This window comes from Ascidiella aspersa, chromosome 9, assembly GCF_963924565.1.
Source record: "Ascidiella aspersa chromosome 9, kaAscAspe10.2, whole genome shotgun sequence".
Taxonomy (NCBI): domain Eukaryota; kingdom Metazoa; phylum Chordata; class Ascidiacea; order Phlebobranchia; family Ascidiidae; genus Ascidiella; species Ascidiella aspersa.
The window spans coordinates 16,268,702-16,290,478 of record NC_139455.1 but is presented as its reverse complement, the minus strand read 5'-3'; the positions used below and the strand labels follow the sequence as shown (position 1 = coordinate 16,290,478).

At 36.8% G+C, this 21,777-nt stretch overlaps 1 protein-coding gene across 1 annotated transcript; it reads right to left on the bottom strand.

Annotated features, from left to right (window-relative positions):
- Positions 1–7,743: 7,743 nt before the first annotated feature.
- Positions 7,744–20,031, bottom strand: LOC146133252 (uncharacterized). Its single transcript, XM_083396794.1, has 6 exons — positions 19,551–20,031; positions 18,126–18,198; positions 17,148–17,350; positions 16,277–16,391; positions 13,536–13,635; positions 7,744–9,917 (listed from the first exon to the last, which is right to left on the bottom strand). The coding sequence occupies exons 1-6, from the start codon at positions 19,997–19,999 to the stop codon at positions 9,718–9,720; spliced, it is 1,140 nt and encodes a 379-aa protein (XP_083252920.1). The 5' UTR covers positions 20,000–20,031; the 3' UTR covers positions 7,744–9,717.
- Between the last annotated feature and the right edge of the window lie 1,746 nt (positions 20,032–21,777).

Sequence of the window (21,777 nt, the reverse complement as noted above, 5' to 3'; positions counted from 1 at the left end):
GTTGGAATTTTTAGGGTTCCTCATATATGCTATGACACTATAAGCTAAACCTGTACAGTCATACTGTAAAGCAGGGCTGCGGAGTCGGTTAAAATTAACCCGAGACCGACTCCGGCAAAAAAATAAAGCCGAGTCCGACTCCCGAGTCCGACTCCGGTCAAATGTGCGATTTCGTCGATTCCCGAGACCGGCCTTGACTCTATAGCCTGTATTCCGCCAACTTACATAAAATAACGTGGATATTCACCAATCCACTTATAGGGGTGTCGTTCATTCACTCACAATACATGATTGGAATATATTCCACAAAATTATGCTATTTTTAAATTTCCAGTTGGCGACTATATAAGTTTTAAAATTTAGTACTGCGCATGCGCATGTAGGATTTAGGACTTGGGTGGTTTTACGTGGTCTTACTCGAGTCCCGGGTCCGACTCCAGCAAAACAAACCAACCCCTAGAGTCCCGAGTCCGACTCCGACTCTGCAGCCTGCTGTAAAGGTAAAATATTTTTATCTCATAGAAATATTATGATCGGACGGTATTATCAAAATAACTGAAGAAAGTTAGAAAAATCACCACATCGATAAAATTACGATCAGTGATACTAAACATTTGGCAAACAGGGTACGATTTACAATAAAAATATATCTGTATTTCGAAGCATGATGTGTTTCAAATTAAGTCCACGGTATAACCTACAGAGATACAACGAAAGATTAAAAGCGTTTGCTTTGCAATGTTGTAGCTTGCAAAACAGTACACCTATTTAAAACATTGTGTGCCGTTAACCGCAGGGCGCCAACGCATCGTGACCGCAATGACTTCGCAAACAACGACCGAAGCTATTTATAGTAATTGAACGACTGACGTGTTTATGGTAAATGGACGAATATTTGCAGTCTTCTTCATTGCACCAGCTGCGATGGAAAGTTTACCGATGAACCGCACCACTGTGTATCAAATGTAAACCATGACTTGTCCTCCATTGAACGATAGTTCCCGGACACGATCTGCATTATTTTACCAAACAGGCATAAAAATCACCGTATTGCTGTTTATTGGACGCTCTCATACCTGTTAACATAAAACATCTTCCATTTGTTATTTTTTTTAACAAAATCACAAGCGCAACGATTCTTATACCTATTTCGAGGTCTAGTTACCCCTGATATTTTATATTGTGATTTATATAATAAATGCGATTCTGAATTTTTAATACCGACTCTTGCGCCTACAATTTTATGATTGGCTACGAAAGAAGTATGCCTTAAATCGACTTGAACGAAAGATTTTGTGTCGTGCATTAGATATGTCGGCGTGTGTAGAAAAATTAAGTGCTTGACTAGCTTAACTTGTCTGCACCCGGTTGACCTTGCGTCAGTAAATTAATAGTAATTAAATAACGCACATGAGTCTGAAACAATCCAAACACTGCAATATAACGTAACAGTTGGACAAACTTGTTGCAGCATTGTGCCTAGCCCCTTGGGCGGCGTTTTAGGACACGCAATCGCACACGTTGATAACCTGTTTATTTTTTCTGTGACATCTTTGACGCTATTCTGAAACAATTACCACGTTCGTCCCAATATCGAATATAAACAGCAACAGCATTAAGTGACCAATGAAATATAATGGCTGCAGGCCTCAGTCATAACTGAATAGGTACACCCAAGTATACGGCAAAATATAAAGCGTCTGGTCAAATTGGACATTTTTCCTCTTTTAACTATACGTGAATGCAAAAATGTATTCTGTATGATGCTTCTAGTATGTCTCAGCTGTTTTTGTAAAACAGTTTCAGCTCAAAAGCGTCGTGTGCCAATCGCGCAGCCGTAATAAAATTTAAGAACATGCGTGATGTAAAGTTGTTTTTCGCTTTTCGATACAACTAAGAGTATAGAATACTATGGTGTAATATTTTCAATCACGTATTGTGGTTTGAAATCGCGTATTGTGGTTGGATGAGTTATTTGACGACCATATATAGTATACACTATCATTCAGTAATGTAAATGGAAGTAATAACGGTTGTAGAGTAGGAGTCGGACTCGCGATTTTCTTTTCGGTCGGAGTCGGGGTGTTGTTAGTCGCCTTTGCAGTCCTGGTTTTAATTGCGCTGTTGCTATTAAGGGCAAGGCTTGAACGCAGTATAGTTAAGCTCATACTTCAACATTGCCAAGGTTCTCATACAGATGAAGGTTTAATTAAAAATTTCTATGGATCCGTCACGTAAGAAAAGCATATTACACTGAAAAAAGTGCACCAGAAGCTGCACAGCACAAAAGCCATCACAAAGAAATACAAAGGCCAAAATAAACATATTTACGACGAAAATTAAAAAAAAAAAAAAAATTATACCACGATACTAAGAATTGTCTATACATTATAAATTTAATAAAAAATTATAAAAATATAAAGAAATATTAATATTCATAATTAATATTTGCAATAAAATAAGGAAAAAAAGCTTGATCCATTATTTTAACTAACAAATTCGGGTTGCGCAAGAAAATACCTTTCTAGTGACATAAAACTTGCTATAAGTTTAAGGGGGGAAAGTATTTAATAGCGCCGATAACCGATATTAATATTCATAACCGATCGCGGCCATCTTGATACTGCTCCAGACTGCTCGATTCTAATCTTTATCGCGGCGATTTTTAAACGGCTCCAGTCTAGTCAATTCGACTCGGAATCGAACAAGATTTTTACACGCTGCTTCTGTCTACTCTATCTTCTTAAGGAAAGGAATTTTGAAGAAAAAATTAAAGTTTAAAAAATTCATATTTACAACTACACAGACGAAATATCGTGATTTTTCATCCTGGTAACATCCGGCCAAAACGATTCGATATTGCCAACTGCCCCAATAATGACCTATATTAAGAGGAGGACTGTGGTCACACCTTTCTAATGATACCCCATTTGTTATAATTTTGGCTTGGATAAGTGGTTCAGTCGGCGATAGACGATAATCGATATTAATATTCATAACCGATCGCGGCAAATTTTCAAATGGCTCTAGATTGCTCAATTCAATTTGAATTTGAACGAGATTTTCACACGCTACTTTTGTCTACTCTATCTTCTTAAGGAAAGAAATTTTGAAGAAAAAAATTAAAGTTTAAAAAATTCATATTTACAACTACACAGACGAAATATCGTGATTTTTCATCCTGGTAACATCCGGCCAAAACGATTCGATATTGCCAACTGCCCCAATAATGACCTATATTAAGAGGAGGACAGTGGTCACACCTTTCTAATGATACCCCATTTGTTATAATTTTGGCTTGGATAAGTGGTTCAGTCGGCGATAGACGATAATCGATATTAATATTCATAACCGATCGCGGCAAATTTTCAAATGGCTCTAGATTGCTCAATTCAATTTGAATTTGAACGAGATTTTCACACGCTACTTTTGTCTACTCTATCTTCTTAAGGAAAGAAATTTTGAAGAAAAAAATTAAAGTTTAAAAAATTCATATTTACAACTACACAGACGAAATATCGTGATTTTTCATCCTGGTAACATCCGGCCAAAACGATTCGATATTGCCAACTGCCCCAATAATGACCTATATTAAGAGGAGGACAGTGGTCACACCTTTCTAATGACACCCCATTTGTTATAATTTTGGCTTGGATAAGTGGTTCAGTCGGCGATAGACGATAATCGATATTAATATTCATAACCGATCGCGGCAAATTTTCAAATGGCTCTAGATTGCTCAATTCAATTTGAATTTGAACGAGATTTTCACACGCTACTTTTGTCTACTCTATCTTCTTAAGGAAAGAAATTTTGAAGAAAAAAATTTCGAATTTTTTAAAAAATGTTTTATTCGGACGAAAATAAATTAGTCGGAAAAACCGTTGTGCGCCAAATTATTTGCGACGGAAGCATGGCAATTATTCGGTCGCTGTTGTCAGTTTATATGAGCGAGGATTTAGAAGCCTATTTAGATCGTTGTTTTAATGTGGTGTCAGGAAAAGCAACTGATAAGACTTTTAGCAAGCCCTTTCTTCATTTGTGTGGCAGCCACACCATGAAGAATATGAAAAGCCTTTGTGGTCTTCTTTCTAAAAGAAGGCAAGAGGCAATGTATGTGATGGGTTTGTTAATGTGCGCGGGATCTCTTGATGCGATAAACAATATTTTGTATCACATGGTAATTTTATTTACATCTAAAAATGACATACAGGTAAAAATAAGCTGGAAATGGCTAAATTATCAGATTGAACGTAAATATGATATTTCTAAACCATTCGTTCTGACCGAAAGAGATGCAGGGGAGAGCGCACTTGAAAACACCAAATCCGACAACATTTCAACAAACCCATTTGTTGTATATTTTGAAAAAACTCTTAGCAAAGCAAGACAGGCAGTGAAAATGCAAAAAGCATGTGGTCAATCCGAATTTTATTGTCCGGAATTTTTGGTAAAATTTACTAGTAATTGCTTGCCGAAAATTGCTCTCTGGACCGGACTGCTGTTAGGTGATTTGGGTCGTCACGGAAAGGACGAGTCCTACAAACGCGCGTCAGAATTTTTCGATAAAGCATCTAAAAGTGAGGAGCAAAATTTATCTAAAGACAACAGGACGCAAGGCGTTATGGAGAAAAGTCAGCAGGAGTTAAAGCGAACGCGGTGCTTCGGAAAGCGGTTTTGTAACGTTGCTGAGTTTGCAAAAGTGTACAATGATCACAGCGTTGCTTTAGTTCGTGAATTTAGAGATAACATTCGGTTGGCGCAAAAATCCAGGCGTAAGAGGGCAGTCGTCCAGCCACAGGAGGAGGAAAGCTGGGCAAAGAAACCCAGAATCGCAGGGCCAGATAGGACGGTTGGAAAATATCTTCAAGCTCCTTCAAAGGACTTGAGAAGCTATAGTCCTAAAAGGCGCGGAAAGGCGCCGGAAAATACTAAACAACCTACAGACCACCAATGTAATTCACACTTACCTGTTAGTTGCTGGGGACGCCGTTGCTGTGGTGTAAAATATCAACCCAGTTTCAACATGGATCAAAATGACCATGTGGAGTTATTGTCAAAAGACACTTGGCTAAGCGACAGGCATATTGATTCACTAATGCACATTATGGCCAAACAATATCCCGAAATTGGAGGGTTACAAAGCATTCATGCTTATGAGACCCCGTTTAATTTTCCTTCGGTACATTCTCCAGTTGGAAAGTTTGTTCAAATTTTAAATGTACATTCTAATCATTGGGTAATGGCGTCTAATATTTTTTCAACCAAGTGTAATTCTGTACAAATATATGACAGTTGTTATAGCGTATATAGTTCAGACGATTTATTTAAATTGTCAAAACTTGTTTACTTTAAAAATGATAAAAACATCGAATTCGAATTTCCCAAGGTATGCCAACAGAAGGGAAGCTCCAATTGTGGTCCTTTTGCAGTAACATTCGCAGTTGCACTACTATCCGACATCAAACCGGAACAGGTAATATTTAAAGAGGTAGCACTCCGCAGTGAGATTCAGAAAATGGTTTTTAATCGCACTGTTGCCCCTTTTTTTACGCGTAGGAATAGATCAGGTTTACAAAGAAAGCCTTTAGCTATACAGACTAACATTTACTGTAATTGTAGATTAGCCGATAACAGAGCGCTTTTCTTAATAGAATGCAGCAGTTGTAAGGAATGGTTCCACAGGGAATGTGTTCAAACACATGTTCCTCAAGGAGCAATTGATAACAACGACGAACCCTGGTTTTGCAAACAATGTTAAAAAAACAACAAACGATGAACAAATATTTGGTAAGATTCTTCTTTATAAATTGTTTTAAAAAAATTGCCTAAAAATATTAACAATTTTTCATTTGGCTTCACAAAAAATAACAATAACCCAAATTTAAAAGTATGTTTGCTTATTTCTGTTAATATTTGGAAATAAGTGTAATATATCTTTTATATTTGTGGGAACTATCTTCAAAAATATAGACAGCAATCTAGAGCCATTTGAAAATTTGCCGCAATCGGTTATGAATATTAATATCGATTATCGTCTATCGCCGACTGAACCACTTATCCAAGCCAAAATTATAACAAATGGGGTGTCATTAGAAAGGTGTGACCACTGTCCTCCTCTTAATATAGGTCATTATTGGGGCAGTTGGCAATATCGAATCGTTTTGGCCGGATGTTACCAGGATGAAAAATCACGATATTTCGTCTGTGTAGTTGTAAATATGAATTTTTTAAACTTTAATTTTTTTCTTCAAAATTTCTTTCCTTAAGAAGATAGAGTAGACAAAAGTAGCGTGTGAAAATCTCGTTCAAATTCAAATTGAATTGAGCAATCTAGAGCCATTTGAAAATTTGCCGCGATCGGTTATGAATATTAATATCGATTATCGTCTATCGCCGACTGAACCACTTATCCAAGCCAAAATTATAACAAATGGGGTGTCATTAGAAAGGTGTGACCACTGTCCTCCTCTTAATATAGGTCATTATTGGGGCAGTTGGCAATATCGAATCGTTTTGGCCGGATGTTACCAGGATGAAAAATCACGATATTTCGTCTGTGTAGTTGTAAATATGAATTTTTTAAACTTTAATTTTTTTCTTCAAAATTTCTTTCCTTAAGAAGATAGAGTAGACAAAAGTAGCGTGTGAAAATCTCGTTCAAATTCAAATTGAATTGAGCAATCTAGAGCCATTTGAAAATTTGCCGCGATCGGTTATGAATATTAATATCGATTATCGTCTATCGCCGACTGAACCACTTATCCAAGCCAAAATTATAACAAATGGGGTATCATTAGAAAGGTGTGACCACAGTCCTCCTCTTAATATAGGTCATTATTGGGGCAGTTGGCAATATCGAATCGTTTTGGCCGGATGTTACCAGGATGAAAAATCACGATATTTCGTCTGTGTAGTTGTAAATATGAATTTTTTAAACTTTAATTTTTTCTTCAAAATTCCTTTCCTTAAGAAGATAGAGTAGACAGAAGCAGCGTGTAAAAATCTTGTTCGATTCCGAGTCGAATTGACTAGACTGGAGCCGTTTAAAAATCGCCGCGATAAAGATTAGAATCGAGCAGTCTGGAGCAGTATCAAGATGGCCGCGATCGGTTATGAATATTAATATCGGTTATCGGCGCTATTAAATACTTTCCCCCCTTAAACTTATAGCAAGTTTTATGTCACTGGAAAGGTATTTTCTTGCGCAACCCGAATTTGTTAGTTAAAATAATGGATCAAGCTTTTTTTCCTTATTTTATTGCAAATATTAATTATGAATATTAATATTTCTTTATATTTTTATAATTTTTTATTAAATTTATAATGTATAGACAATTCTTAGTATCGTGGTATAATTTTTTTTTTTTAATTTTCGTCGTAAATATGTTTATTTTGGCCTTTGTATTTCTTTGTGATGGCTTTTGTGCTGTGTAGCTTCTGGTAAAAAGTGCCATAGGAAATGGCATTTAAAGCTTAACAATAAAGGGCCAGATTTTTTTTCAAAGAAAAGGACCCATAGCACCAAATAGGTATTAAAACTTATGAGTATACGGCCTCGACTGCAAAGAATTATACTAATGAGCAAACTATATGATTATTAGTAAGTAAATCCGGCTAAAAAGTCTACTTCCGAGCCACATGGCCTCGAAGCTAAACTGAGTTGCTGTTACACAGACAGTAAACACGTTTGCAAAACAAAAAACTGTTGGTTAAACTGTGAGTGAACTTTATTTTTTTGGCAAAATAAATTGAACAACAAAATTAATGTTTTGAGCGACACAGTTTTATGTATAGAAATTAGTGAAGTCAATAGTTTTTTTTAATGAAAATAACACATGTGCCACACAGATTCAGACAAGTTTATAAAACAAAAACTTGGTACAATTAAAGATTTACATTACCTAACGTCAGTCACTAGTCCTAAAGAATTTTAAACGTAAATTCTTGGGACTTCCCAACGTTCGGTACAACGTAAATGATTTTGCGATTTTTTTTCAATTAAAAAATTAAACACAGTTTAAGTTTCAATTAAACACAGTTTCTATGTATCGGCATCAGTGAATATTTCCTAACAATATCCACACTTGCTTGCATGACGCAATACTAGAAAAAGTGGAGGAAAAACATACGAACGACTCCCGTAAAACAGCCTAATCACGAAAACATACGAGCTTTCGGTCACGTAGGCCAAGAGCGTAAATAGTGAACCTAATATATGTACATAAATGAGGTGGTTGCCGCACAGCGATAAACACATATAACACTTGGATTGCATAATAGGACTTCTATATATGACTATGTTAGATTCGATAAAATGTACACTTTCCACATTCAACATATTTCATAGAATTAAAGAAACATTAATTTAGTATTACCAGGACATGTTATGCGTCGTATAGTTATAACTATTCCAAGAAAAAAAAAACTTGAGGTTATTTGCTATTTTTAATTTATTTTGATCATTAGGAATCGAATGTCAAGCTGGCAAATACCTGTTGTAAAAATAATTCAAGATTATATGGCTACCAACAATCGGGTCGGAATTTTTCCAAAAAGCTTAGGCGACTTTTGAATGTTTTTCTAATCACTTTTAATTTAGTAAAGATAACAGAACTAACCTTGGTCAAGAAGAAACTTATTTCGCTACTACAATTGAAAAAAGCGCAAAAACAGGTGCAACATTTGTGTATCATACAGGTAACGTCTAAGATCAGGCGAAATTGCAGCGTACTTCAATGACCAAAGTCATACCGACAAACGGTCTTTCAGCCATCATACACGGAAGCCACTGTTCAGTAAAACCAATCCACACAAAGGTAAGACAACGGTGAAAAACAAATAACAAATCTGTTGAAGAGTAAAACATAAAAGCTGAAAGCAGTAAGTTTCATTTAGTTTTCGGATTACCAATATTCCACCATCGGGTTTAGGAAAACAGTTTTTATATTTTTTTTTGTGTTGAATGGGTATGGTAGTTTTTCTATTTTGTAAGATTAAACGACCAAACTAATTTTTTTTAAGAATTTGGAACTAAAAAATTGTACTTAAATCGTTCAAATTATTGGTTATTTTACGGGTTATGGTCGTTTTCAAGTTGCTACACCTTGTTATCTTGAGGCTATGACAAAATGTATAAGAGGTTTGTGTTTTAAGTTTACGTATTTCGGCAAAGGTGGTTTGTAGAAAAAGTATATATTGGTTCGGAGTGCGACTTTATACTTAAATTATACAAAGGGCAATTCAAATGTATTATACGACGGCGAATAGGCCTACAATTCAAATAATTCTCGCGTTGGCGCAACTTGGGATAAATTTGGAATGATTTGAGTTTCAGAACGCACCCAAAAAGGTTCGATTCGACAATTCAAACAGCAAGAGCTTCGAACTCCGCGCGACACAAATTCGCGGCCCTTCTTTTCACCAGCCCAAAAGAGAGCCTCAAGTGGACACGAACTGTCGCGGATCATCGCTCGCTTAAAAGGAAAAGCCGAAAAATAATCACTTTGACCAAGCGCACAGAAAGGCGGAAAAAGGTCTAACCCCGAAAAGGGGTTAAACATCCTGAAAGCTTTACTAAAAGACACAGATCGATTACGGTTTTTCTACCGCACCCAATCGAGCGCGTGAATTTTTACGCTTTAAATTACTCTGAACAATTGAAGAAAAAATTGCGCAGCTTGATGGAATGGAGGGTGGGAAGGGGGCGTGTTTGTTTTACTCATCTTTGGCGGTGCGCACGCGCCCCTTACCGCCAAACACCTTTTCGCCGTAAACGCGGTCCTTGACTCTAAGCGTGCCGTGCAACTTGTCGAAGATAAGCGTGTTGAAGCCAAAGTTGCAGTGGAAGTATTTGTGGTGGTCGTCGTGGAAGAGCACGGGCGGCTGCCACGGCCAGATCGAGTCCATGTCGATGCCTGTGAACGTACAGCGACGCTGGTTTTATTACTGTAGAGCAGTGCTGGTTTGATTTTACTGTTTCAACTATTCGCGTCGACTGCTATAGGCTTGCACCTGCTGCCTGTGGGAATATACGCCAGAGTAATTTGAACGGAAACTCCGTCGACATAATTAGCGCGCATGTAAGAATGACGAACGAGGCCATAGGATTTTTACAATGGGGTGCGGACTACGTTATCAGCACTATTGTGATGTTCCAATGATCTAATGGTCTGGTTTCATCAAACGTTTTTCTTTTATCCGATTAAAAAAAAGTCAGCACACTGCCAGTTCCATTAGTACAAATTTTACATTATCGTTGACTTATATTCATATCGTTTTACCCTTTTAATAAAACCCTAAATACTTTTCGACTGGCTAATCATTCGAGGCGAAACGTTCAGTAGCTCTTGTGTACCATCTTTGGGCTAATGCGTTTGTCATTTTCTGATTAAAAAAGCGGACATCATATAGAACACATTAACAATAAACTGCTCTATAGAAGGTTCCTTTTAAATTTTAATTGGAGACAATTAATTTAGGTTATGCTTTTTGTTTTACATTTTAACTTTAAACTGTATAACTGGCCACGTTGGAAGCTAACAGTATTTGGTATACTTTTTTGTGCGTCATTACCAAATCTTGTTTACATAGATATAAAGTAGTACCTGTTAGATCTTTTGCTGACCAAGTAGTTAAGTTGAATAAGGCACCCTTATGGCTATTGTAAGTAGAGGAATACGAGACTCTGTCTTACAGAAAAGCCCCCCTTATAACAGACTCGAGTGTAAGTATTGCACATTACATATTTTAAAAGCATTGGCAAACAAAATGTGAGTCCTTAAAGGTGAATTTGCACACAGTACGGCAGATGCTATTGGGGTTGATTTCCTTATTTTTTTGCTATTGTCATGTTGAGATTTAAAAGTAAAATTTTGGAACATTTACAAAAGCGTCATCTGCTAATAAAACCGCCTTTTACCCTATTTGGGGTAATGGTATTAAAAATGGGTAATGTTGCAACCCATTGACACATCGACGCAACAACACAAAAGCAGGCAAACTTTACTTTTTCAAATGGTCGTTAATCTTGCGTTGGAAGCTATATTCAGTAATACACTAGCTGTGTACAGTATAGACATACGCAACTGACGCACTGCATATCAAGTTACCAATTGCCTGAAAACTTCCTAAGGCTACGCACACATTTAGCGAACAACGGGATATATAAAGAGGAAAGGCTTTTAACGTGTTTCGCCATTTACTTTTGATATTTAAAAGCGTGTTTTTTTCTTAACCTTACTTTCGTGGCCCGTTTTCGTTGCACACAAAAATTCTGTGGCCCAATATTTTTTTATGAAAGAACAAACTATAAAAAAGGCTTAAAAAAAAAATAGCGGAGCATATATCAAAACAGATTTTTATTCAACCGTACATTAGTGAGGTTTGCTTCTGAACAATAAGTTTACATTCCTTCTCGATTTCTCCCCAAGCCACTATTCCTGTAAAATTAAGTATAGTGACACAAATGAAAATTAATTCTTCAATAAAACTAGCTGTTTTAAATTCGTCTGTGGCCCACCGAAAAAGTTTCCATGGCCAACCAGCGAGCCATGGCCCACTGGTTGAGAACCGCTGTACTATAAGTATTAAAACAAAAGACCAGAGCTCGCGAGTCACATGCGGCTTTTTAATTAGTTTCATGCGGCTCTTACGTTCAGGTTTTATTTTAGTTTCAATTCTGTCCAATCAAGTTAACATACTTTAAAAACTTACACAGCCTGATGGATATTATTCAAGAAGTCCTGTAGTGTGAATCAAAATCGCCAAATGTATAGTCAACAGAATATTGTTACTGTAGAGCATTTTTAATAAATCCAACTATAGGTAAAGGTAGGGAGGAAGAAACAGGGTAATATATATTTCGTCTATGTGTAAGGTGTGGCTCTTTGCGGTTAACTGAGTAACCAATGCGGCTCTTGGTCTTTTACTGGTTGGCAAACTCCTTTTACGCGATACTCACGACAACAGCCGATTCATAGGGCTGGTTGTACTTTAATTAATGTTAAGGCTGGTTCACACTAGACGCGTTAACGTCTAGCGTTAGCGTCTCGAGTCCAACGCTAGCGTCGTCCACACACATAACGCGTTGCCAGCGTAAATTTCCTGCTTCTAAACGGAAAGCGTCAAAAGTTGAAATAATTCAACTTTTCCGCAAACAAAATCGTTTTTTTGAAAACGTTTTTTAACGCTAGACGCGTCTAGTGTGAACCAGCTCTTACAGGAATTCGCCGTCTTAATTCACTGTGTCACGCCCAGTAAATAATTGCAATAAAAAACCAAAACAAGGACAATATGATTCTGCCATTTTTAGCAAGACACCCGGAAGCACGTGTGTTTATGTTTGTGCAATATTCATTCGCCCTTAATATGGTGGCTAAACGGAGTCATATGCGATGTGCGTAACCCTGTTGCAACAACCCAAAACATCCGATCTTTGGGACAAACGGTAGTTAAAATATCCTTTTTTTCGCTCGCTTCGTATAGTTTTCAGTGAATTCGGGTGGAAACTTAATAGCTAACAACGATTTATTTACGTTTTAGCAAAACTTTTAGTGCAATGTACGATTTGTGCTCCAAAAACATTAATAATTAAAAATACACGTTCTGATTAACCAATTCTCTATTTTCGCGTGTGTGTTATGATTAAAAGAGGTAAAGGTTGACGTGTTAAAAGGACTTTCTCTTAATATCTTCTTCACGAGTTGTTGTACGATCGAATCACAAGTATAAATCGAAAATGCTCTATTCACCGTAAGAAACCGTGTGGTATGGAAAGTGCGACGTATATGTCTAGTTGGTTTGCACTGATTGGCGTCGCCTATGGAGAGTTGTATTATACAAAGCGCCAATACAAACGTGACAACCGATGCCGTTTTGGTTGGTCGGGCAACTATAAGTGTTTGGCGCATTTAATTCAATTTCTAATAGGAGGGACTTTTATCCGCAAACAATAAAAAATACTTCCTATACTACAAACCCGAAATGATTGACCTCGGTTTCACCTACAACTCATTCATTATTATAAGTACAGTATAGTTACAACTATTCAATTTATTCATATAGTATATATTCAAAACATTTAGTCATGATAAACACAATACCACGCAAGCATAAAAAAACTTACGGTAACATAAACCGCAAATGTTTTTAACTAAATTATTTTAGTTACTCAAACAGTTGCTACATAGATTCTATTGGGAAGGGAGTATGCTTTAGAAAACGAATATTAAACAGTCCAAAGGCCTTGCAATATTGAGTTTTCGCCAGTGATTGCCTAAATGTTAATTTAACTTTGCCTTGGACCTTTCTGAAAAATTTCGGAAATTTGCGGAAGCAATACCAAGACGCGCCCCGCAGTTAATAAAATTTACTTATTAATGCTTTCTTATTTCTTCTTTGTTCACTTCAAGCTTGAAAACATTCAGTGAACATAATTCAGTCGCCAAAGCCCAACTGTTATACTTATAATTGGATCGCCGCGAAAAAGGTTAGGAAACACTGTCGTAAAGTGAAAAATACTTTGCTTTGCTTACCGGAGTGGTCGATAAGGCCGAAGTAGTAGAGATAATAGGAACAGCCTATCACCGTCATTACGTGAACAGGAATGATAAAGATCGGCAAGATAAGAAACATCTGAAAAAATATAAAGTCGCAATTAGTCAGGCTCTGCTTTTGTTTGTGAATTTAAAGCAGAGGTTCTTAAACTGGGGTCAATGGACCCCTTGGGGGACCGTGGACTAGTTTTAGGGATCCATGAACGCCTAATTGAAATATTAGTGTAGGTTTAAGAAATCAATTAATCAAAGAAAGTTTAATTAAAAAAAAGGTTTTTTATTTGCACTGACTGTATTAAGACTGCATGTCACTTTCACCAGCAGATTTATGAAGTCTATTTGTATTGTGACGTAAATTTATAACGTCATTTAAAAAAAAAATTGTCTACAGTGGTCCACGCGAGACCCCAAAACATGTTAGGGCTCCACGGTAAAAAAGTTTAAGAACCCCTGATTTAAAGCCATACTTGGCCTATTAAAGAAATGTATATGGTGACTGGTAAAAACAGTAAACGAGACGTTTGGGTAGAGCGACATTTGTTTTTTTATGGCAACAAGAAAACGCTTTTTTTTTTTAGTTAATGCACTGCTCCTCAACTGGGGTACACGGTGCACCAAAATATGCACAAGGTACACCAGCACCAAAGGGTGCACAGTTTTCGAAACATATGCTTTGGAACCATAAACCCACAAATAATTTCCCGAGTTTACAATAAAAAAATCTTTAAATAAGATCTTGACTTGTTAATATCTAATCAAGATGAATTCCATATGGTTTTTCACCTAAAGGTTTACCTTTAAAATAAATAGGGTGCATGAGTTCACCACAACATCTTTAAGGGTGCACTAAAGCAAAAAAGGTTAAAAGTGCACTGAGTTAATGCACGCAGAAGATGTTAATTTTTGGTAGAAAGTAGGGATATTGCCACTGTACAACATTCTACAACATTTCATATAAAACATACATCAGCTATGACCTGTATACTGTTAATTTGAATATATAAATTGGGTGTAGTTATTGCGAATGTATTTGAAAGCACCGCGGACCCAAAGCGAGAAATGAATAGATTTAAATGTCAAGTTTGAAAAGACCAGCATAGTTTCCCACATGGTTTTCAAGAAAAATAAACACAACCGGCAAGTTTTTTGCCTGTTTTTGAAATAGCGCCCGGCAAAACGGCGAACGTGATCGGAAACACATGAAACAAATTCCGTCAATATTTGCACAGCAATGTGTTCTGTACCGTTTGACCTTTGGGCGGCAATGTAACAAGAAACGAGATTAATAGCTGAGTTTCAGGAAAACCCTTCCGCCACCTCCGTAGCTAAGTTTGCAATCAGGAAAAGGCCTCCTACAAAGCAAATAACACAGTTGACGGCCGATCTGTGCTCGCTGCAACATTGAATGGAAACAGAATCCCCAGGTTCTAATTTTGGTAATCGTTCTGCGTCCAGACAATCGCCCCCAAACGCTGTTAGGTCATCCCAGCACAGGTCTGGTTCCTATTGATCGCGGGATTGACTTGTTGTATGGGCGGAATCAAGTTACGGCCACTAAAAGCTTTATGTAGATCAATCGCTAAGAAAGCAGCGGAAAAAACCCAAGAAGTTCTATATCGGCATGGGTGATCGTCCTTATTTGAAAATAGCAGGTTTAGGGAAAAACCACCGTGTTATCGTCTCGCAAAAATTGTAATTGAGAGTTCCAGTAAAAATAAATTGATTTAGCTGAAAGCTGTCGATAAACGCGTGCAAAACCTTGAATTTTAGCTATTTAGTATGGTGTTACCCAACTCTAAAATTACTTGATAGTGTGTAATTACTTTGATGTCTCATGAGCAACCAACTCAGCGTTTTCTTGCTTCGTTGAAAACTAACAAGGTTTACATGCTTGTGTTAAAGTAAGATACATAAAACTTGAAGGTATTTGTTTACCGAGTCAGCACAAACTCCGGTGACAGTATCAATATTGCCACGGCACATGTTTGACTTCTCATGGGTGCTCTGTCGTAACTCAACATTAGGTCTTGACATATTTCGAGCAAGCTCATAGCAAACAGCAATAATGTTAACCGGTTAACGTCTTCCAGATGGCTGGATGTTCCATAGGGGGCGGGCTTGGGTCAATGCTTAGTTTACAATAAAAAAATAAACTATTTCGCCTGTATTAAACTTAGCGCCATTCTATGTTTCATAAAATACATGGTAACACGCAGTGCTGTAATGACTTAAGTCATTGAATTGACTTAAGTCCTTTGACCAAAATAATTTGACTTGATTTAAGTCTTTTGGACAAATGCCTTGACTTGGACTCAATTGTTTTTGTCAAATAATTTGGGATTAAATTAAGTATTTTTTATTAAAATTTATCTCAGGTTTTGCACATTAAACACTTTCTTACTGTATATTGCGTTTGTGTTATTTTTTCAGTATAATCGAACGAGTTTACCAAATTTAAGAATTTAACAGTTTACTTTTATGTCAATGACATGACTTAAAATTGACTTGCCCTCATAATAACTTGGACTGGGACTTGACTTGTTATTTTCCAAATGACTTGAATGGGACTGAAGTCATTTAAAAATGACTTGTTTACAACACTGGTAAAGTGCAATACTTTTGAATTTCGTTTATCAGGTGACACCCAGGAAAAACAAGTCTCGAAATGGCAACAAAAACAAAAGAACGAATTTTTATAATTTCATTTTCGTCAGTCATACCTGGAAAACGATGGACTCGACGGGGTGCATAGCGACTGCGCTGAAGGCGGTTGGAGAATGGTAGCGGTGATGCCACTTGTGGAAGTTCCGGTAGAGAACCGGGATGTGAAGCATCCTAAAAAAAGACAATTGTGCAACGTTTATTTCTGGGTTTAAACCATTAGGCTATTTGTGATAAGATGTCGGGAGACTTTTTTATATTCTATCTGCAAAACTGGCTCGAAATGTCAGTGGGTCTGCACCTCGCCGAAAGACAAAAGGCAAATTATCCTGACGCACCTTCGGGAGTAACGTTAGGTGTTGCACGAAAACTTTCAAAAATTTAAAAATCTGGGGAAAATATTCGAAAATGTCTAGGGATTCGTTAATACTGGCACACAATTATATCTTTAAACACAAAACCATTTGAATTCTATAATCAAATTTCATTGTCCTAATCAAATGCAGCGGGGTATAATTTTAGTATAACGACGAAAAAGCGGCCTGGTTAAATTGATATACTTTCCAAAATATGTTTAACAATACATTATAAACAGGTAAGTAAACGTCAACCACACACATTCGTCTTTACGTAAGGGTAATTGTGTCAAAACCAGGGGTAGCCAACACGGCGATCGCCGCATTCCACCTGGTCGATCACGTCGAATGTGGACAAGCCTAATAAAACGTTCTTTGACTTAACAAATTAACCTCCATTGCTGGCTTGGAATGCAATTACCGCTCAAAATGTTAATAAGTGTTCTTGTGACTTTTTACCGAACCAGTCGATCGAGGGTATCTAAAATTATTTCAGTCGATGGCAATTAAACATAAGTTGGCTACACCTGGTCTAAACAAACAAGTCAGGTATATTTTTATGAATTGCCTTCACCTGTGGTAGTAGTAGGAGAAGGCGTCCTGCAGCATGAAATAGACGACCGTGGATCCGGCAAAGTAGAGCCAGCCGCGCTCGCCCAGGTCGTAGTATACCTTCAGGTAGGGACCAGCGTTGTAAATGTACGCGGTGAAAATGCCCGAGAAGCTGGCGTTGAAGAAAAGGCTGACGAGACCAAGCAAGATTTCGTGCTGTTCATTCTGCAAAGCGAACGTCGTCGTAATCACTAAATCGATATTCGGCTTGAAATAGGCGACACGAAATTTCGTCGTGGTGATATGATTTTCTATATCAAGCTGCTCTAAGTTGTTGCGGTCCCTTTAGAAACGGCCTAGTTTAGTTTTGTACCGTGGGTGGCAAAAGTTTAATGAACTGATGGATCTCTGGGTAATGGTTTTAATGTTCTTTGTATAATCGACTGGGAATTTTTTGTTCAAATTTTGTTAGCACCACATAATTCAAAATAGTCATGAAGTGCAAACTTTATAACACGCCAATAGAGCTTTTATCGAATGTCAGTGGTTAGAACAAAATATTTACGATGCTATATTATCTTAATGAACAACATAACAAAACCGAACATGCAAAACTGTTAATAAAACTAAAACCCGTAGGAAAACGTCATTAAACCATATTCATAAGTCCTAAATTGTCTAAAGAAAATCTAAAACGGTCAACGTTGGGCATGAGACAATTGGGTGACGTGGGTTGAAAGCCGGCACTATGTCGTGTGTGGCTGAGAGTTAAGGTGGGGCTTATTAGTGGATTAGGTGTTAAAGTTTGGTTAGTTAAAAGGTTGTGAAATCATTTCCGAGCTCAATTTTTAGGTGTCCCAATCAAAACCAGAACAGAAATAAAAGGTTTCCTCTGAAGCATGATTACATTTTACCTTTGTAATCCCATTACGAGATTAGGTACTTTTAAATAAGAAAAGGGCAAAGGTTGACTAAAAAAATAAACATAAATGTTATATACCTCGTAGGTAAGGAAACGGTCTGGTTGGCATTTCCATTCTTCAGGGTGGTCTCGTCGTTTAACATAGTACGTCCTAAAAAAAATGTTTTTACTAAAAAGCAGCCAAGTTTGCAAGGCAATACAAACATAATTTGTTATGTACTGCCAATAAACCTCTAATAACTAGAAACTAAGCCAATATATCGTCGATTAAATTTAGGGCACGAATTAAATTAAACAAAAACTTAACTCATCGAATTTTTTCCAAAAATAACACGGTAAATTAACTGAATTATTAATAAGGAATTATAACCAATCAATATTTATTAAAGTTCTAAGCATAATAGGATCGCATTACTTCAAAAAACATATCTTTGACTATCCAGCATTATTTAGTGCACAAAAATAACTAAAATACATTTTTTTGGGTATTTTTAGTCAAAAAATTCGTCTATAGTCAACGAGTCGGATCAGTGTTAAAGTGCTTGTCACGTGCGCTATCAACAACATTTTATAGGCATATAAATATTTTGCTGCGCAAACACTCGAATAAATTGGACTTCGAGCACGCATAATTAAACACTGCTAAAAGGGGACTGGGTAACTGGGTCAAGAGTCAAATTAATCGATCGCTTTCACGGTGCTATCCGCTTAACTATCCGACGTGTGCTGGTATATTTTGAACCAGAGTAAAATTATTTTCATAGTCACATATTTCTTTTTTTTTATTTTTACTAGAGATAGACCGATATATCGGTTTACCGATAATATCGGCCGATATTTGGCTTCTACCGATATAACGGTATCGGTAAATGTAGACCGATACTTTTGCCGATATTTTAGTACAAAAATATGATACAATTTTTCCTGTACAATAAACAACTTACCCATTTTTTTATCAAAAAAATTTTAGTTTTAGCATCACCCCAAGTTAATATGCAAAATAATTGTTTAATAATTAAGAAAGGTATATAAACTAAAACATTATTAGGATTTTATTTTCAATTAATTCAAGTTTTAAACATTTCCCAGGTATATAAAAAAATCGGTATCGGTATCGGTCCGATAAATGGGTATCGGTCGATCTCTAATTTTTACCATAGGGTTGTTCTCTATGATTTCGACTGCGATACTTCATAAAAAATGCCTTAAAAACATATCCGAGCCGTAAATGACTGCCGGAAGAAGCAAGAGCATGATTCTAACCTCAGGGGCTTATAAGACCCTTACAAGGAACTTTAAAAGAAGTCAAAGTACGGAAAATGAATTAAAACCTTTCTGTTGTTGTCAAAAACATAATTGACATGTGTGTAGATACTATACTCATATATACAAGACAATGTGTTATTGTTATATTTTACAACGCAATATTTACAAGGACCAACAAAATTCGCTGTAATACGGAACGAGGTTTGTTCTGCGTATCCTGCCTGGTGAATAACTTACCACTGCAAGTATCCTCCAATCACGAAAAACACCGCATAGGAAGTGACGATGGCAGAAAGCATGAAGTACGAAACGTCTTTGAGATAGTGACTCTCCAGCCAACTGTCAAGGGCAGAAGGCTCGACGCTCGCGTTCGACGCCGCCACCAAAGTGGGAACGGGAATGCTCTTTGCGAGATTGTTCTGCTCCGTAGTGATTGAAACAGGGAAGCGCATGAAGTGAAACTGCTCCCAATTCTTCCACAGCATCACCACGAAGAGCAGGATGTCTCCTCTTGCCGCTGATCCCAACATTGCAAGCATCAGGGAACTTCCAATCATCAGCAGGATCTTATAGGAGAAGACCAGGCGCCAGAACGACGAGGTTTGTGTCTGTGACAGGCCACAGGGGTACAACTCGCCGTCCTTGCTTCGACTCGCTTTCTTGCCATCTGCTTTTGCTTCCCTCATTATTGCGGTCTATTTTGTATACACAGGGTCGCTATGCTACGTTAGAAAAAAATCGAGATAACTGTTAATGAAAGGAACATTAACTAGTGCAATTTCCTATTAAAAAAACAATATGTACATGGCGGGAAGATTTGGGCATCCTTAAAAACGCTAACGATTAAAATCAGAAAACACATTTAGTTGATATAATGAAATATCTAATAACGCTTTTCTTACGCATAGATGTTTTAGTTGCGAAGAGAGATCAAACAAAATATGTTGTTAAAAATAATAAACCGTGATATAAATATAAATAGCAATAAGTTATAAAAACGAATGTGTTTAAACGCCTATTCATACGCATTAAAAGCAGTGGTTGGATTTACCCGGTTCGTATCGGTTCTGCAAAACCGTCCAACAAAATTTATGAAATCAGAACCGGTTAGCATTACGGGTTACTGTCAATGGATTTTTTTATCTGATCTGATACACCGATTTTTAAGATCTCAGTAGCTCACGTATTTTTTCTTTCAAAATATGAAATACTCGCACTTATCCAGTGTGATGCTTTGTAACTGTTAGCTGTGATGGGTTCATCTGGTTTGACCAAACGCTGTAACCGGAGTTGCATTCTGTTTTTGCAACTGCTTTTATTATTTTCCGAAAAATAGGACTTTTAGAACAGAACTGGCTGATAAAATGTGAATTTTGTGCTAGAACCGGCTGACAAAAAAATTGAATCCCATCACCGATTAAAAGGCCTATATTTGCAAACCTATAAGCATCATTGAAAGCGTTTAGAAAAAATAAATACAGCTGAACTTAAGTTCAATCTGTATTGTTACCGGTATGGTGCATCGGCATAAAACAACTCGGTTTAACATATTTAGTACAGTCCTACTTAAAGATATGTATAACTTGCTGAGAGTTTTGCTGTAGTAAATACGACATATAATAAAGCGCCGTTTTGGGAATACTTTTTATTGGAAAACGCTGCAAAAGAGAATTTCATAGCACAAAGCTATGGCACCAATATAATGTCAGCTTATTGTCGGCACTACAGATGCGACTGCAGCATTTCCGGCAATCAATTTGCACAACTTCGTTTTCACCACGAACTGAGTGCAAAACGCATTGCTGCTTAAAATGGTACCCAATGTAATTTATAATATGCATTTACAAAATAAGCCAATGTTTCGCAACCTTTTTATAAGGTACATCCCATTTAATTTGCCCAGCAACGTACGTGTCAAAACATGTTGGTTCTAATTTTATTTACCAAAATAGCATTTTTTATTATTATCATAACACACAGTTCCCAGAAATGCTTTCGATCGTTTATTCATGTATTAGTCACAAATAGTATCCTAATTGAAGCAACGAAAATTAGTTCACGCCTGACTGTAAAAACCCCAATGGTGGCACAGGCTTTAAAAGTTGTGTACACAGCAGGGACGTTTATTAAGCACCAAACAACTTCAAAAAAATACTGATAGGCCAACAACATTTCAATAATACCTCGGTATAAATTGTTTACACACAAAATACAGTAAAACAAAAATTCCAGACGAAGGCCAGAAATTTGTTCATACTTGTTTATGCCTAAATAGCTAATTAATATCACCATTTTGTTCTAAAAAGCAGCCTAACTTCAACAGCAACATCGGTCTAATATTGCATTTGCAATGTATGATATTGTCACTGGTCCTCTTAAGTATGGCTGTACAAAATCAACTAGAGAGCTTACAAACAATAGCAATTTAACGTAGCAAACCAATACACTGTTTACCATTGTTACC

Coding starts and splice junctions, on each gene's coding strand:
- LOC146133252 (XM_083396794.1), bottom strand. CDS start 19,999: ATGAGGGAAGCAAAAGCAGATGGCAAGAAAGCGAGTCGAAGCAAGGAC. Junction 18,199..19,550: donor ATTGGAGGATACTTGCAGTG/GTAAGTTATTCA, acceptor CATTTTTTTTAG/GACGTACTATGTTAAACGAC. Junction 16,392..17,147: donor TTCTCCTACTACTACCACAG/GTGAAGGCAATT, acceptor GTCTTTTTTTAG/GATGCTTCACATCCCGGTTC.